Source organism: Dysidea avara, chromosome 12 (genome assembly GCF_963678975.1).
Source record: "Dysidea avara chromosome 12, odDysAvar1.4, whole genome shotgun sequence".
NCBI lineage: Eukaryota > Metazoa > Porifera > Demospongiae > Dictyoceratida > Dysideidae > Dysidea > Dysidea avara.
Genome location: NC_089283.1, coordinates 4227324 through 4246194, shown reverse-complemented (window position 1 = coordinate 4246194; position 18871 = coordinate 4227324). Strand labels below are relative to the sequence as shown.

At 37.9% G+C, this 18871-nt stretch overlaps 1 protein-coding gene across 3 annotated transcripts; it reads left to right on the top strand.

Moving 5' to 3' along the window:
* The first annotated feature begins 30 nt into the window (after nt 1–30).
* Nucleotides 31–13405, top strand: LOC136240148 (probable serine/threonine-protein kinase kinX). 3 transcript variants are annotated; one of them, XM_066031036.1, is made up of 9 exons: nt 31–146; nt 3686–6801; nt 6852–6908; nt 6964–7715; nt 7764–7946; nt 8009–8154; nt 8202–8293; nt 13124–13167; nt 13223–13405. In XM_066031036.1, exons 2-9 carry the CDS (start codon nt 3732–3734, stop codon nt 13229–13231), a joined length of 4353 nt encoding a protein of 1450 aa, XP_065887108.1. In that variant the 5' UTR covers nt 31–146; nt 3686–3731; the 3' UTR covers nt 13232–13405. The 3 variants fall into 3 exon arrangements, with proteins under 3 accessions (XP_065887108.1, XP_065887110.1, XP_065887109.1); XM_066031037.1 differs by having other exon boundaries at nt 66–146; nt 3672–6801; XM_066031038.1 differs by lacking the exons at nt 7764–7946; nt 8009–8154; nt 8202–8293; nt 13124–13167; nt 13223–13405 and having other exon boundaries at nt 6964–7309; nt 7365–7495.
* The last annotated feature ends 5466 nt before the right edge of the window (nt 13406–18871 follow it).

Sequence of the window (18871 nt, the reverse complement as noted above, 5' to 3'; positions counted from 1 at the left end):
TTATACTGGGGAGCCCCCTTTAGCTGCTAGCCAATGCCAAATTTCAACGATAGCTATAATGGCGTGGGAAAGAGTCGTCGCTAATTCCCTGATTTGAATCCCGCATAGTTGTTTCGGTGACTGTTTCTTTGGATAACTCATCAAAGGTAACTAGCCTACTATTTAATACTTTGCAAAACTGTACGTGTGCCACAAATCAAGTTACTTAGTACTCCAGTGCCTAACTGGTAAAGTAGATAATACCAACAACATTTCCCTACTTAGGTGGCCTCCCCAAAGTTGGCTCCGAGCGTGGCGCTTGGCCGGAATCTGGGTGGCCTGCGGATCAAGTCACGATGGGGTTGGCTTTTTTCACCCCTCAGTTCTAGGTATTTGTCCTGTTTCACTTTAGGATATTTAGCTCAAAGATTTTCGCTTAGGCTCCTAGGCTATGGGTAAACACCTCGAACAGGCTCTGCCTTCTGTGTAAACCCTCCAACTGGTAAAGTAGATAATAACAATAACAAAATAACGGGTCTACCCGCGATACATTAATTAGTCATGTGCGCCGGCTTAAAAGTCGGGCGCACTGGAGACCATTCTGTCTAGCATTGCACGGTAGCTTGTGCATGCTTAGCTACTTGTTCATTAGCTGGATAACGTAGTCGAAATGCTCGTCGGTAGTAAAGAGCTCGGGTATTGGCACAGATCAAATTGATCTGAGAGAAAACCATCATTAAGTCTCAAATGTGGTGCGTCCTCGGACTCACGCGACCACATATGACAAAAGATGGGAGTGGCAAGGAAAATCAAAAATATATAATCAAAGTATTACTATTACTTTGTAGCTGTGAGTCTATTTTGGACAATCCTAGCTAAAATAATTTCCTTGAAACCAAGACAGAAATTCCTGTCACACCATTGAGAAGTTTCCGGCACTGTGATTTTAAAGCTGACTACAAAACAGTGCTGTCAATGAAGATGGAAAGTAGTGGCCAGAACACTAACTATGCCCGGTTGAAGACAGTGATGACACCTGTGTTTTGAACCAGACACGGTCACTCATATTCAGCACCTTCAGTAGTGTCACATCCAAAAGTTCATCAATATCTGACCAGCATGGCAAAGTGTTGTCATATTCGCTTCAAGAGGATGATCTTGACACCATTTTCAGCTTAGATCAAAACAGTAATCACGATGATTGATATAAAATGCTGCTGCATAGCATTCATCGTTAATTTTTTTTAAAATAATGATCACATGAAAATGACAACAAATGCTACAATTAGAATCTCAAGGCAAACTATAACTAGAACAAAGAAAGTACAACTACAGGGAAACGGGCAAGGGGAACAACAAAGAACGAACAACTTTGGGGAAATGGGAAAGTGATCATCACCACCTTGCAGAGCCCAACATCTTAAAATCATTCAAGCATTATTCATCCATAAACATCCAGATAGTTGTTAAAGTAAATTTCTTCTGGCCACTTCAGATGAAATGCCACTTTAGGGAAATGTTACTACGGGTGGTGGGGGCAATAGAATGAAGTGCTGACAAAGCAAAAGGTATCCATATCCCAAAATTTTTCACAAATAATGGAATGAAATCATCTCCTGCCTTCTCCACAGTAGCAAGGTGCTTTGCATCCTTAGCCACCTCTACAGCTGCAGCAGCCACCCAGCACAGGAAGCGGAAGAAGAACTATGAGCAGAGTGCTGCGGACAGAAACATCAAAATAGGCAGGACAACAAAGTTGATAATCAGGATGGAAAATATCTCTTGGATGCATGTGAACCGTCATCAAAAGAGGCACTTTGCTCCTTAAGAACTTCTGGATGGTCTTGTAATAAAGCATGACGAAGGATGTTAATTAAGACATTGTGACAATGGATTCTCATGGGACCATGAGAACAGCTTAAACAATGGTCACCAAAGCAATCTATAGAAGAGAGGTATGTACACACAATGAGAAATTCCAAGCCATAGACACAAACCAACAATGAACTCTGGAGTCAGGATAGCTAAACCAAGAAAGGTTGAAAAAATAGCTTTAAGCCAGCAACTACTGGCACCAGAAGAGTGAGAGAGGGTAGTCAAATGAACATGATCCCGAATACTGAAAGAAGCAAAATGATGATTGAACTGATGTTGATCTACAAAGGCTTGCAGATCATGTTGCAAAGCTAATAAAATTCATTTTTAATTGAATTTTTCAGCATCTTTTTAGTGCCGATAATCTACCAACTAACTATGCTGCGCATGCATTGATAGCATAGCTTCAAAGTTATGCAGTGCTTTGCTGTGATGAACATGTTGTGCATAGACTCTAAATTTGAGAAGTGCACATTATTAAAGAAGGCTGCCATGCTCTGTCTCGCATAGCCAGGCCCATTTCTCTGCACAGCACTTACCAATTATAAATTGTAATGCCTGCTCTTAAGCTTTATAATTTGTAATCAATAAGCCATGTGTGGAGAACAGCATGTAATTAAAACCTAAGACATTTTATATACACACACAAGAAATTACATACACAATTTAATTTTTTCTAGGAATAGAATATAATCAGTTTTTCAACATCAAAACGTTGCATGCATTTACTTAACACTACATAGCCCACTTGGGGGCTGGGTATATTCCAAGGAAATACTGCTAAAAGTATTAATATAGATGTTTGTTAGACATGTGCCTGGCAAGACATTGAGTGTACTGTGACACTTTTGGTTGGTGCAGCATGAGCTTGCAGCGATGATTTCAATTATATACACTTAACAAAGAAATGTCTAGCACAAGCGTACCACGTGCACTTAAAAGGCAATACATACTTAATAAACAGAGTCTATGGTAGACAGACACATGCAATGGCTGATACAGCATGGGGAATTTAAGGCAAATGCCCTCCCCCTTTTTTCCTTTTAGAAGGGCTAGCTGTATCACTTTGCTAGCATATAGCCAGTATATTGCTCAAGAATTACTGGCATATTAAATACTTAAAGGCAGACATATCTCCTCCCTTTTCTGAAAATTCACCTGAAACCAATTCACAAACTATATATCCCCAATAACTTCAACTACCCCCACTAACTTCATGCATGGTAAGCACCTCTTATTGATTGACAGGTATTTAAGCATTAATAGCTTTTGTCACAGCTTTAATACTTCACAAACTTCTGTAATGGTGAAACTACTGAGAAGAGTTATGCTATGTGTATTATTTAGCTACATCAGACTGTATAGCTAGCTCTATTATTTTAGCTGCTCAGAGTGACTTCTCCATTTTAATGGTTTGGATTTGAGCTTGTTTGTGCCCCTCCCTTTGCCAGCTCCTGGATCTTCCCTGACATGGCTTCCTCATAACTAGTGTTCATGCCCAGAGGTAACTTGCAGAAGTTTTAAGCATAATATGTTTAAACTTTACTGTTTATATAATTTAGTAATCACCGCATATAATGTAACAAGTAATCATGCCATAATTTTTGGCTGACTTTGGATAGCACTTTACTTAATGCTTTCTGAAACAAATAAATTTCCAGATTTGTAATACCTTTCCAAAATTTCTACAAAAATTGATGGTGAAAAAATATTGTGTGCATTTAGATGAGGTTTAGCTACAAGTTTCTATATGTGTTCATTACAAAATTTAAAAGGTCAAGCATGATACATACCTGCAACTGTGGCTCTATATGTAGTTTACATTGTGTAGGCAGAGTATATGTCACTGAGTGGATTCAAAAGCACAGCACAATACCATGTGGGGCTCAAATAAGCCAAACTTCTTGGAAACTGCCAAATTTTCAATTATTGAAAACATCACCATTACACCTCGCGAACTAGGTAGAGGATCATATGGGACTGTATATGCTGCAGTGTATAATGGTAAACCATGTGTGGCTAAGGAATTGCATCCTTATTTGAGTTATCACAAAAGTGGTCAAAACATTTCCACACCAATGGACATTTTTGTTAAAGAAATTAATACAATGAGCTCCCTAAAACACCCTAGTATTGTTCAGTTTTTAGGAGTATACTTTAAGAAAGACTCACCAATACTAGTGATGGAGAGAATGTGGAAGAATTTGTCTGATTTACTTGAAGAACAACCTAACCAACTATCATTGTTGATCAAGACACACATCCTCTATGATGTAGCTTGTGGTTTACAATATCTGCATGGTCAGAAGAAGCCAGTGATTCATCGTGATTTGCATGCTAGCAATATTTTAGTGAATGATAACTTGGAGGCTAAAATAGCAGACCTTGGCCAAGCTAAAGGTTTGGAAAATTTAGCAGGACAACAATTATCCACTGCCCCAGGTAAAACAGCCCACATGGCTCCTGAAACTCTCAAACACAATCCTACCTATGACGTCAAAATGGATATATTTTCATTTGGTTGTACTGTTATTCATTTAGTAACTGAAAAGTTTCCAACTCCATCTGACCAGTTTGTATTATCTGGAAATGGTACAAATTCATTCACAAAGGTTTCTGAAGTTGCCAGAAGAAAAGAGGCTATCACTGTAATGGCCAATATTACCATATTGCAGCAAATTGTGCTGCAGTGTTTACACGATGAACCTTCTCATAGACCTAATATGTCTGATATTTGTGTACAGTTGACAAGGTATATAAAAGAGATGGAAACTCAATCACCTAGTTTAGCTCAGCTGTACAAACAAGACAAACTATCACTTTTGCATTCATGTCAGTCCCAAATTGACCAATCAAAAAGAAATAGAGAAATAATAGATGAACTTACCCAAGAGAAGATCATAAAAGAGAACTACATTACCGAAAAAGAAGATTATATAGCAGCACTAGAATTGGAGTTGAAAGATGCACGGAGTAAGTTAAAACAAAGTGAACAGATTGCTTTTAGTCTTAAAAAAGAATTAGATAAACAAGTTAAAATTAACAATCAAGTTACTAAGAACTACCAGAATAGGGTAGACAGGTTGCAAGAAGACTTAAAAACAAAACAGCATGAAACTAGATTGAAAACAGAAGAACTTATTAAAACATGCACAGAAAAAGAAGATATGGTTGTGCAGCTGAAAAAGAGATTACAAGAGAAGGAGAGTCAATTAAAGGAATCAGGTTCAAAGTTGCATAAATGGCTTTTGGAGCTGCAGCAAGTAAATGAGACTAAGCATCAACAGCTACATCAACAGCTATTGTCATATACCAATGCATTCAAGTTTCAAAAAGCAAATACAAGTGCTTTGCAAACTCAAATGTTAGATTTTAAAAAGAAATCAGCTATATTAAAACAGCAACTTGAGGAGAAGTCTTATCGTTTGAGTGTATTGGAGTCTTCTCATAGTGAATTGCAAGAATTATTTTATGCCAGAGAGGAGAAACTGAAAACATTAGAACAAGAAATTTCAGTTCTTGGTAAACTATTAGAAAATAATGATAGGCTACAAAGAAACCTTGAAAAGGATCTCAATAGCAAGGAAGGATCTTTAAAACAAAAAAATGAAGAACTTCAGTTGCAAAAGAAAGAACATGCGGATAAATTAAATAAGCTCCATGCACAGTATGCACAAGAAATTGAAGATTTACGCAAAGACAATGAAATGTGCAAGTCACAAACAGCTGATCAAGGAGAGCTTAGTAGATTGCTGGAGGCAGAAGGTCACTTTAAGTCTGATCTTGTTATTAATACTGAAAAGAGGTTTACAAAACAGGAAAATGATATCAAGGTTTTGCTGAAGGAACGGGAAGATTTCAAGAAACAAATCAACCATCAGGAAATAAATATCAAAGAAAAGGTGAAGTACATAGAAAAGTTGGAAAAGAAAAGCTTTAATGTATTTTCATCACAATATTACCTCAGCATCACCTGGTACCAGTACATGTCACTGCCTGTGCATAGATGTAGGCCTAGTGCTGTTGTTATCAAAGACAAAGTGTTCATAACTGGAGGTTACCAGAAGGTTTGTCCTCAAAGAAAAGATTTGTATTCTTATCTGAAATACTTGGAGAGGGGTAACGAGGTGTTCTGTTTCAACGCAGGAAAGTGTAGGTATGATTCCATAGCTAGTCCAGTAGTGTTGGGAGGTGTAGTCAGTGTGAATGGTCAGTGTGTACTGGTCAGTGGAGCTGAAGGAAACACTCTGACTGGAAATGTGTATGTGTTGTGTGAGGAAGGATCAGATGAGCAATGGAAGAAGTTCAGTGAACCTGTCCCAACTCCTCGGATACTGCCATGTGTGTGTTGTTATGATGAGAGGTGGATGATCGTGTGTGGAGGATATGCCTGTAAAGAAGGATCTAGTTTGTTAGAAGCTGTAAATGTGGTGGAGATTCTTGACACCATCAATGGAGAGTGGTATGCATTAGCAGATGAGAAGTGTCTTGGTGTGTCTGCAATACTCTGCTGTGCTGTAGCTGGTGAAGACTTGTACATCATTGGAGATTTAAAAATCTTCAAATGTAATTCAAACAAATTAATAACAGTTGTAACACGACAGTCAGAAAGCAGTATGTTACTTTCTTGGTATCAAGTAGACATGCAAATCAATGATTTGGGTACAAGAGACCTCCACCCATTCAGTGTAGCAGAGATTAATGGAGAGCCAATGATTATTGCCAGTATTAGTGGTAGTACAAATGATGTGACTTGTGTTCTAATGAAGGACACAACAGACACATGGAGGAAGATGAATGAAGCTGTAGAGTGTCAACATTGTTCAGCTGTGGTAGTGACTCCCACACTAGAACTACTCCTGTTTGGAGGATCTCAGAAGGTGTCCTCAACTATTGCAACTAATACATCCCAGAAAGGCTCTATAATCCCAGTTTTAAATTTATCTGGTAAGAATGTAACTTTAATTTAATGTGACTGTCATATAATTTTGTTCTAGATATTCCGCCTTTGCAAGAAGCAAACAAAAGCAAAGAAACGCTACTTTCTGTGAATAGTATGGTTATTTTAATTTTTTCTGTATTAGTATAGTGTAATAATTTGTTTCACAGGTGATACTTTGCATGATATTACTGGTACTATCAATCAACCTCCAGCTGTCTCTTTCACTGGACCCATCCACGCTAAACATTTTGACCACAAAGGAGGAACATTTCAGTCTCCAGTCCACAAAGTATCAATAGTGGTTCCTCCTAATGCTATTGATGATGGTGAGAAGGTTACAGTTTACATGGGAGCCACAACAAGTGGACCATTTGATCTACCCGAAGATTGTAAGCTAAGAAGTGCAGTAGTGTGGCTGGGTAGTGGGAGTGATGTGGTGTTGAAGAGAAACATAGCAGTGGTAGTACCTCATTCAGCAGTGTTCACTAGTCCCCATCATCACTCCATGATGAGGTTACTAACATGTGAGGATTGTGAAGGTCCCAGGTATAAGTTTAATTATTCTCAGAATCAATTTGAAATAGATGAAGAGCAAGGTTGGACTGAACTGACCAAATTTTCATTGGTTGCCATTGCTGCCAGCCCTGACTACTCTTTGGATGATGAAAGGATCCAAAAATTCAACTATCATGAGGAAGATGTTCAATCTGATGATGAAGAATACCATGAAGCTGTAGAAGATGTTCAAGCACCTACCACACCAAAAATGCATCAGCAAGGTAGTTACCTGAAGGTAGAAACACTTAGAACGCCACCAGCTCGATACGTTGCCAAACTGTTTTGGTTTCGTGGACAAATATCAAACTCCTTCCAAGCTGACATTTATTGTTTGCAAAATCTTCCAACAGAGTTTTACAAGGTAGACTTAGTGTATATTAAGATTTATGTGTATTGTTTTATTTCACAGGTTAACACACTATACAGAAAAGCTTACTATGAAGATAATGGAGTATATCCAGAAATTGTGGGCACAGAGTTTCTGATTAATGGGGATGGTACTGAACTGAAGTGTGTACTCCCTTGTAGTGGCTCTAGTGAGTGTAACTGTTTATCTGGTTGGAATGTGACTCAAATGAATGACATCAGTGAAGTAAGTCGCCACTGATTTAATGCATGTGCTATGCATGTACATTGGTCCACATGAATGTATAGGTACGTTTAGAGAAAAAGAAATTGAACTATAAAATTGATCCAATGAAATTCTCATTTGCATTCAACTGCTGTGACCCCAAACAGAATCTTTTGTGTTGTTTTGAGATTCAGGGAGCTGAAAGGATTATTAAAAGTTTAGCAAACACGTAAGCTTTAATCATACCTTTTCTAGTATGTTCACTTATTTTCATAGGGTGCCAGGTTGTCTTCAAAAGAGATATAACTTTCCTAATAACATATTCCCCTACTTAATTCAACAATTTACTCACCATGATGAAACAGCAGGTACATAACTGAGTGTTGCAATCATTTCCAAATTATAACTGTGTTAGAGAATTTGCCTTGTTGGGGTGAGCCTGAGTAAGCCCCACAAAAGTCAGTACATGTACGTTGCACAAATATTTACATCTCAAACATGGAAATTCCCACACTGGATGGTGGTTTCACCAGCAATGTAAGAGTATACAATACCAGAAAATTTACATTAAAACATGTGGTGATGGAGGTTGCCTCCTCTAAACTTGTAGCATGAAGCCCTGATTTGCATGGGAGGGGGGGTGTATTCATGGAACTTATGAAGACTAGTAGCAATGAATATGTAGGTGAGCATTTTTGAGGGGCAGTTCAAAAATTGATTACTGACTGTGTTGTGTCTGACGAGTTCAAACAATTTTATAACTGGTTGTGTCTTTGACTAAATTAATACTAAGTCATAGCTGAACCCCTGAATTGTATTCGATGATGACAATTATGTTAAAGTACAACCTTAACTCGAGTGTGAGGCCTACACCATACGGCTAATTACAGTACTAGTATGGTAATTTCTTTGCTATACAATTGTTAATTAGAGAGTGAGCCTGAGCAAGCCCCACATAAGCAGATCGCCAATGCAAATTTCATGTAGCATGAGTATGTAGTTGGCCATGCACGAACAAGTACAAACAAATACAGAGCACTTATGCGTGATGTGATATTGTACTACATCCCACAATGACCTATTACTAATAAACGAGAGGACACTGAGACTCAAGGAATTGGAAGGTGCTACTGTTGAAGGATTCTTTGAAAGTCAAGATGGCAGATGTAGATGAAGGAATAGGGAGCTGTAATAAGGCTGGGATGCATATTTATGACATGAATGCTCCATATAAAGCTGATACGCACGTATTCCATAATTTTTTGTGCATCGTCCATATGGATGACACAGATTATAGAGCTGAATTGCTTCGTATATGCCACAGAAAACTTAATAGATTACGAATGGAAAAAGAAATACCAGAAGAAGCGGAATTGAGGAGTGCATGCTAGAAGAGGGGAATGCGACAGATGTGATAGCATGACAGACAAAAGAAATGCCAGAACAAGCATAGTTAAGAAGAGCTACAAGACAACAGCATGACAGGCACAGGAGAGATCAATTATTTACAAAACAACATCAATTCATCTTATAACAGTGAAGAACAGTTTACAATGCTAACCCCCAACTAGATGCTCAAGGTTGTAGTGATGCTCAAAGTAGCTAGTAGTGGTACTCAAAATAAATCATGACACTAGTGCCACACATGGTTTAATCATCCAAGTGTCACTAGTAAAATGACAGAATTTCAATTATTCATGCATATTATTATCTAAACCAAAACAGCCAAGCTGTAAAAAAAGAGTGCGGCCTCCAAGGTGAAAAAAGATGTGAAATCCAAGGTGGTGGCCAAGAAATGGCTGTGATGGTAGGTTAATGGCAAAAATTTTAATTAAAACAATTCAGGTGAATTTGGTGCCGAATCCTAGTGGAGGAGGCAACACAAATTCACCTGAATTGTTATAATTAAAATTAACCTACCATCACAGCCATTTCTTGGCCGCCACCTTGGATTTCACATCTTTTTTCACCTTGGAGGCCGCACTCTTTTTTTACAGCTTGGCTGTTTTGGTTTAGTCTTTTTGTCTTGCAGGTCACAAAGCTGGCCATATGGCTTTGATTCTGCTTCCTTTTAACTTGTAAGGAATTGTGGAAGAAAGGAAATAATTGTGTGTATAGCTTTTGTCTGATGAAATATTTGTATATGTAACATTGAATGATGATTATCACATACTGTAGTTAATAAGGCGACTTCTTACATAACTGAACTGTAGCTGAAACTCTCATTGTTTGTAGCTGAACTCATTTCAGGGTGATTTGTTTCTAGCTGAACTCTCTACAGGATGATTTGTTTCTAGCTGAACTCTCTACAGGGTGATTTGTTTGCAGCTGAACTCTCTACATGGTGATTTCTTTGTAGCTGAACTCTCTGCAAGGTGACTTGTTCAAGCCGAACTCTCTACAGGGTGGCTGAATTCTCTACAGGGTGATTTGTTTGCAGCTGAACTCTCTACAAGATGATTTGTTTCTAGCTGATCTCTCTATAGTGTAACTTGATTGTAGCTGAACTCTCTACAGGATGATTTCTTTGTAGCTGATCTCTCTACAGGGTGACTTGTTTCTAGCTGATCTCTCTATAGGGTTTTCTGTTTGCAATTGAACTCTCTACAGGATGATTTCTTTGTAGCTGATCTCCCTACAGGGTGACTTGTTTCTAGCTGATCTCGGTGACTTGTTTCTAGCTGAACTCTCTATAGGGTTATCTGTTTGTAATTGAACTCTCTACAGGATGGTTTCTTTGTAGCTGCTCTCTCTACGGGATGACTTGTTTCTAGCTGATCTCTCTACAGGGTTAACTTGTTTCTGGCTGAACTCTCTACAGATGATTTGTTCGTAGCTGAACTTTCTATAGGGTGATTTGTTTGCAGCTGAATTCTTTGTATGATGGTTTCTTTGTAGCTGAGCTCTGTACAAGGTAACTTCTTCTAGCTGATCTCTCTATAGGGTGTCTTGTTTGTAGCTGAACTATCTGCAGGGTGATTTGTTTGTAGTTGAACTCTCCACAAGGTGATCCTTCTAGCTGATCTCTCTACAGGATGACTTTTTCTAGTTGAACTCTCTACAGGGTGATCTTTGCATAGCTGCACTCTCTACAGGGTGATATGTTTGCAGCTGAACTCTCTACATGGTGGTTTCTTTGTAACTAAACACTCTATAAGGTAATGTCTTGTATAAGATCTCTCTACTGGATGACTAATTGTTTCTAGGTGATCTCTCTATAGAGTTATAACTTTCTCTATAGAGTTATAACATGTTTGTATAGCTGAACTCTTTACAGGGTGGTTTTTTGATTGGTTGCTGAACTCTCCAGCTACACGGTGACTTGTTTGTACTACAGAGTGACTTGTTTGTAGCTGAACTCTCTACAGAGGGACTTACTTGTAGCTGAACATTGCGTAAAGTAACTTGTTTGTAGCTGATCTACATGAACTCTCTACTGGGTAGCTTTTTTGTGGCTGAACCCTTTACGCAGTGACTTGTTTGTAGCTGAATTCTCTACAGAGTGACTTGTTGTCTCTACAAAGTGACTTGTTTATAGCTGAATTCTCTTCAGTGTGACTTATAATGTTCTGAATCTCTACAGCAACATATTTGTAGCTGAACTCTCTACAGGGTGACTTGCTTGTAGCTGAATTGTCTGTAAGATTAACTGTTTGTAGCTGAATACCCTACAGAATATCTTGCAATGTAATATAATTCTATAATGGAGTAAGTTATAAACGTAGCTGAATGCTCTATTAGGGTGACTGTTCTATTAGAGTATCTCGATCTCGCATATGCTACACGTAGTTGACCTTGGAATCAGAACTCAGTGGTTTGTAATCCGATTCTCTGTATTACTGCAAGGCCATGATTTTCTATGATAATTATTCCAGCTACACACCGATTTTCAGCTCACTGCTCTAAGCGGTTTGCCTGGTAGGCAGGGCCGCCCAGAGAAATTAAGGGGCCCAGGGCAAAGAGTTAAAGTGGGGTCCCAGAGTCACAACTTTGCCCAAGCTGTAAGTTGAAAAAAAGAAAAAAAAGGTCGTGACCTGCTAACAATGACAATAGCTACCATATCTCCTTATCTATAAGCTTACTACACTGCTCCTTTAAAGAATACTGTGACTGCTCTATTAGAGTATATCGATCTTTTAAACAGGTATTCAAGGGGGCCTCCTGGGGCCCCTTTCAGGCTGGGGCCCGGGGCAAAATTCCCCAGTTGCCCCCCCCCCCCGTGGGCGGCCTTGCTGGTAGGCGTGAAAACTAATAGTTTTTTTATTCATAAAAATCGATCGCATAATTGTGACACAGGTTGGGTTTTGTGTGATATCTCGATGGCCTTTAACTGGATTCCTTTCAAACCACAAAAAGGCACTCCTACGATAGTTACTCCATCTACATAGCAATTTTCCGCTCTTTCCTTCAAGCGGTTTACCCTGTGGGCGTGACAGACCTTCGGCCATATTATATGCAAATAATCGGTCATAACTCCGTGACTGTTCATCGGATTCCTACTAAACTTGGTAATGAGATTCACCTTAATGAACCCTGTAAGTGTGCCACATTTCAGTCCGATTGGAGTACGCATTCGTGTTTTATGGCGGATTTGCAAAGTGTGCGAAAAGAAGTAGAAGAAAAAAAACGAAGAAAAAAAACCCAAACTTTGGCCGCTAGTATCTTGGAAATGGCTGGAGCGGTGTTCTTCAAATTTGGAATGTGGACTGCCTTACCTAGCCGGCACTTCTGCAGCAACTTTGGTTTGAATCGGATAAGGAATCATGGAGCTACAAAGGTGTGAAAATCGTGTTTACTTTCTTCCTGTAAATATACTCACGGTGTGGCGCACCGGCTTCTTGGGCCGCACGACACACTACTGTGTGTCTTGATGGATTTGTTGCAATTATTAAATGTAAAGTATGGCAAAAATAGCTTGCCCTATTCTAGAAAATTATCTTTTTTCAATTTTGCACAATTTTGCTCATTCTTTTCCGCCTACAAAATTCCAGCACACAACTTAGTATATCTACCCTGTAATCTTCACCCATGCACAAATACAATTCTACTCACTAAGGCTCATTCTACAATGTGGTTAACAACTGTCTAGTTATTCATACATGGATCTCATGTTGTATAGTTCATACTTCCTATAATACATAATGATGATGTATTGTGATATTATGTGTGCTACATATGTGCTGTGTTGCCTGTTACAGGAGAAAAAATTGATGCTCATCATATGACTGCTCAAGATGAGGAGGTAAACTTTGTTGATATATTTCCTGCTAAATAACTCATCTATACATCTGGCATAGGTCCTGTGATTGATAACTCTCATGTGAAGAACTATTAAAGTGCAGTAACCTTGGTTTTTTTATGCGCTGCATGTGAGTATCATGGTACCTTTCAAATATCAGTTGTGTAAATATATCCATGTCATAAACTTTATTCAACTTTACAAGCAAATTATACTAAGTGTTTACAGTATAATGGATATTGTCACACAAGGAATATAAATTCTCAAAAGGCCTTCAACAGAGTCCTTCACAAGTGCTTATTAATTAAACTCAGGATACAGGTGGTATCCTCCTAAAGTGACTTCGTAACTTACTCTCAAATTGCAGATAAAGGAGTTTGAGTTAGGGACACAATTTCCAAGCAGTCTCTTTATGCAGTGACATACCACATGTGTTTTAGTTTCAATAGTATTCGTTTATATTAATGGTTTACCTAAGTTAGTGGTCATTTTCCTTGTGATTGTTTGTGGACTGTTACATCTTTTGAATACTTCTTACAATTACAAAGAGACATCAATAAAATTAATTATGTGGCAGATACTTTTGAGTACCTACTGTATAAAAATCAACAACAGACACATACAGTTTGGCTCCATTACAAGTTCAGGAAAGGGTTTTTAATGGACTTTGTATTTTATGGCTTGGCTGTAAATATTGTGTCAGACATTTCAACAAAAAAATTTCTAAATGTTCTTAGCAGGTCAAGCAGTGCTATATACAAATGAGCCAAATTTCAAGGTCGTGTGTAATTGCATCCATGAGTTATTAAAAGTCTTGAAGACCCAGCTCAACATGTACATACTATAAGGATTGTGTTTGATGATCACCTTTCACCAATCACTTTAACACTTGTATTCTCAAATCTAACAAAACTTAGGGATTATTTGTTCACACTTTTAATAGCCTTAGTCGACCCTGACATGTTGTTGTTTACTATACAAGGCCAATACATGACTATGACAGTATTGTGTGGAACTCTTTTCTTTTAAGACATCAGCTGTAGGAGCATTAGAATCCTTTCAGCAGTGAGTTACTAGACTTGTTCCAACACTTGAAGACTCATCTATTATAATCACCTGCAGCTGGTAGCTTTAAATCTGCTTCCTTTGCACAGCACATGTATCTTATCATGACCTACATGGATTGGTAGGTATATACTGTCTTCAAAATTGTCTGTGTGAACACCACATCCAGAACAAGATCCAATGGTTAAGCAGAGATCAAATACAACTGACAGTTTCTCTCAATGGGTTGTGAATGACTGAAACCCATAACCTGGATAAATTGTTAGTGTTCCAGATGTTTGACATAAGTCTCTATTAGATGATTTTTGGTATCATATTTAAATTAGTGAAGTATACTCTTGGTATAATTGTAGTTTGATTTTTAAAGACATTGTCTGTCTTAACCATTATAAATTTATAAATTAATGTGTTCATTAAAAGTAAGTTTCTTGGGAAGATTATAAATTTTATGTAGTTTATGTAAATGCACTGCCATATGTGCACATGTTATGCAGCAAATTAAAAATTAATGAAGAGAAAAATTGCACAAGGTTAAGTGTTATTTTTCCCTTTGAGTGCCAAGTGATATGAATGGTATGATTTTGTATTATAGCACTGTGTAGTAGATAAGAGACTGAATTTGAGGCTTCCACACAACATATCTAATTGTTCGCATTTAACCAACTGTAACTCGACCACTAAGTATGTTACTCACCTAAAATTTCACATAATATCCCCTGTAGTATAAAAAAAAACAACCAGTCAAAATTCGAAACTGATGGCATACTCCTATACAGCCCTTCAAAGTTATAAAACTGGATGTGTTGTCAAATTTGGTTACATCACTCCATATGGTTGTCTCCATGTATGGGGTGCCGTTTGTATCAAAATTATAACAATATAATAAGTATAAAAAACTAGGTTATATATGCTTGCTGTACATGGTTTATACATATGTACATTTTCATAAATAATAATGACCCTTTTTAAATAAATAATTTACATTATTTAATATATAATGCTCAAATGACAAGACAATGACTAGCATCTTCTCTATTATGTGCCACTTGTTGTCCTGTTACACATTTTGGCACAAAACCTGAACTTTGAAATGTCATTTGTATCAAAATTTAGGTTTTTAATTACATTGCCAAAAAAGAAATGGAAATAATTTTCCTTGATATTGTTTACCCAAAAATGTGCAAGATTTCTATAGTACTTTTCATTATTTATTAAGTCATGAACATTAGTTGTTAAATCATGAACATTATTTGTTAAACCATTAAATTCTTTACTTAATGTACCATTAATCTTAACAAACCTTGTGATCAACATCTTACAACAGGCTACACAAGATTACATGAGGCTACACAGAGTTACATAAGGCTACACTGGGTTACATTAAAGCTACAAAGAGTTACATGATGCTACACATGGTTACATGTGGCTACACTAGGTTACATGATACTGCACAAGGTTGCATGAGGCTACATTGGGATACATGAAGCTTTACAGGGTTACATGAGGCTACACTGGGTTACATGAGGATTACATGAGGCTACACAAGCTTACATGAAGCTACACAGAGTTACCTGAGGCTACTCAGAGTTACCTGAGGCTACACAAGGTTATACGCAGGGTTACATGAGGATACATTGGGTTACATGGAGCTACACAAATTTACATTGGGATAATTATATGAGGCTACACAGTTTTGCATGATGCTGCACTGGATTATTATATATATGAGGGTATACAGGGTTACATGGAGCTACACAAATTTACATTGGGATAATTATATGAGGCTACACAGTTTTGCATGATGCTGCACTGGATTATTATATATATGAGGGTACACAGGGTTACATGAGGCTACACAAGGTTACATGAGGCTGTATATAGGGATACATGAGGATACATGGGGCTAAACAGAGTTACATGAGGCTACACAACATTACACTGTATTGGGTTACATGAGGCTACACTGAGTTACATGACGCTACACTGAGTTACATGAGGCTACACTGGGTTACATGAACCTAAACTGTACTACATGAGGCTACACAAATTTACATAGGATTACATGAGGTTACACAGAGGTTATACATAAGGTTACATGAAACTAAACAGGCTCACACGATGTTACACAGGGTTACATGAGGCTACAAAGGGTTACATGAGGCTACACAGAGTTACACAAGGCTATACATTGGGTTACTTGAGGTTACATGACACTACACAGAGTTACATGAGGCTACACAAGGTTGCATATGAGACTGACAGAGTTACAAAGGGTTACATGAGGCTACACTAGGTTACATGAGGCTACATATGGTTACACGAGGTTACACAGAAGCTACACAAGGCTGCATGAGACTGACATAGTTACATGAGGCTACAAAGGGTTAAATAAGCTACACAGAGTTACATGGTGTTACATTGAGGCTACGCAGCCTCACGTAACCTTTTGTAAACCCAATGTAGCATCAGGGAACTCTGTGCAGCCTCTTGTAACTCTTTGTAGGCTCATGTAACTCGGTGTAGTCTCATTTAACCCTGTGTAGCCTCGTGTAACCCTGTGTATTGCCTCATATAACGCTGTGTAGCCTCATGTAACCCTGTGTATTGCCTCATGTAACTCTGTGTACCCTAATGTAACCCGATGTCTCCTTATGTAACCATATCATGTCTAGCCTCATGTAACCCAATGTAGCCTCATGTAACTCTGTGCAGCCTCATGTAACCCTTTGTAGCCTCATGCAACCCAATGTAGCCTCATGTAAGGTACATGAGGCTACATTGGGTTACATGAGGCTACATAGGGTTACATGAGGCTGCACAGAGATACATGGGGCTACAAAGAGTTACATGAGGCAATACACAGGGTTACATGAGACTACACAGAGTTACATGAGGAAATACAAAGGATTACATGAGGCTACACTTGGTTACATGAGGTTACACAGGGCTACATGAAGTTACATCAGGGTACAAAGGGATAATTATACAGGTTACATGAGGCTTCACCAAATTACATTAGGTTATATACAGCTTTACATGAGGATACATAGGGTTACATGAGGCTACACAGAGTTACATGAGAATACATTACATTACATTCGGCTAGGAGGCTACAAAGGATTGCAACACGGTTACATTGAAGGCTAAACTGGGTTACATGTTGATACACACATTAGGCTACACAGGGTTACAACATGGTTACATGAAGCTACACAGGGTTACATTAGGATACACAAGGCTATTATTATACACGGAGTTCCTGGTTATATGTGACCGGATTTGCGAAAAGGGGTATTCCACACACATCCAATTTACTAACTTTGACAATTAATAACTTATAAAATTGGAAAAAGATATTGACTTGAAATTTGGTCAGTAGTGAGTACCAACATAGCTCTCAAGTTCAGAGAATTGGATGTGTGTGGAAGACTCCTTTTCGCACATCCAGTCACATATGTGACCAGGTTTGCAAAAGAGGTATTCCACACACATCCAGTTTACCAACTTTGACAATTTATAACTTCAACTGAGAAAAAGCTAGTTACTTGAATTTTGCTTAGTAGAGACCCAGCATGGATTAATGGTTGGCAAGAAGTTCAGGCTTATATTATGTGATCTTCACAGTTCATAGTATTGGATGTGTGTGGAAGATCCATTTTCAATCACATGTGAAGCTACACGAGGTTACATGATGATACAAAAGGTTAAATGGTTACATGAGGATGCACTGGGTTACATGAAGCTACACAGTGTTACATGAAGCTACACAGGGTTATATGAGGCTACACAGGGTTACATGGGGATATATACACTCAGTTACATACACAAGGCTACACAGGGTTACACCTGGTTACAGATACTCAGGAGATTGTGTATATAGTGTATTAAACTGTGTTTCAGCTTTAAATATTTAAATGAGCTTTAGGGGTTCTTTAAAGTCTAAAAAAGTTGAGTAAATTTATCAAGGGTTGTGGTTATAAATTTAAAGTTACAAATACCTAATGGTTGATGTGATTCCACATACACTACATAAGCTTTCTTGTGTATTGTTGTGTACTGTAATTTGCCTTACTCATATTTGGGCTTAACATTTGATAAATTTTTCACCTTTTTACTAAACAATACTAAATATCTTATTGCTGCTTTTACATGACTATTATTTACATTGAAGTTTTGTGATAGATACATGTTGAGGGGAATAACCAAATCAAAAATTAAGTGAAGAGTAGCTATAGAGTTGAGGTTGACTGTGTAACTGGTCTATTAGAGTAACTAAACCTTTTCCACTAGTGTAGCAAGGGTACATAAAGATAAATCTGTATTCTTATTATGTACTTGTTTAGTAACCTGCTAAAGCCTTACAACTTAGAGCACATGGAAGAAACAAAGCCATATCTATCTATATAGTTGTGCTAAAAACCCAGTTAAATGGAGACTAGCACAAGTTTATTGTGAATTACAGCACTGTATTATAGGAAAAATACTGATTGTATGTATACACCCAAGTATCCATTTTGTAACCCAGTACTTCCATTTGTATCCCAGTGTATTCTCATGTAACAAAGTATACCTACTGTGTACCAATGTGAAACCCTGTTGTAACTCAGTTGACGTAACCCAGTGTATCCTCTATAGAAGTGAC

Bases quoted from the DNA above. Each gene is read 5' to 3' on its own strand.
- LOC136240148 (XM_066031036.1), top strand. From the start codon at position 3,732: ATGTGGGGCTCAAATAAGCCAAACTTCTTGGAAACTGCCAAATTTTCA. The intron at 6,802-6,851 runs GTAAGAATGTAA...ATTTTGTTCTAG, and splicing joins CCCAGTTTTAAATTTATCTG to ATATTCCGCCTTTGCAAGAA. The intron at 8,294-13,123 runs GTACATAACTGA...TGCCTGTTACAG, and splicing joins TCACCATGATGAAACAGCAG to GAGAAAAAATTGATGCTCAT.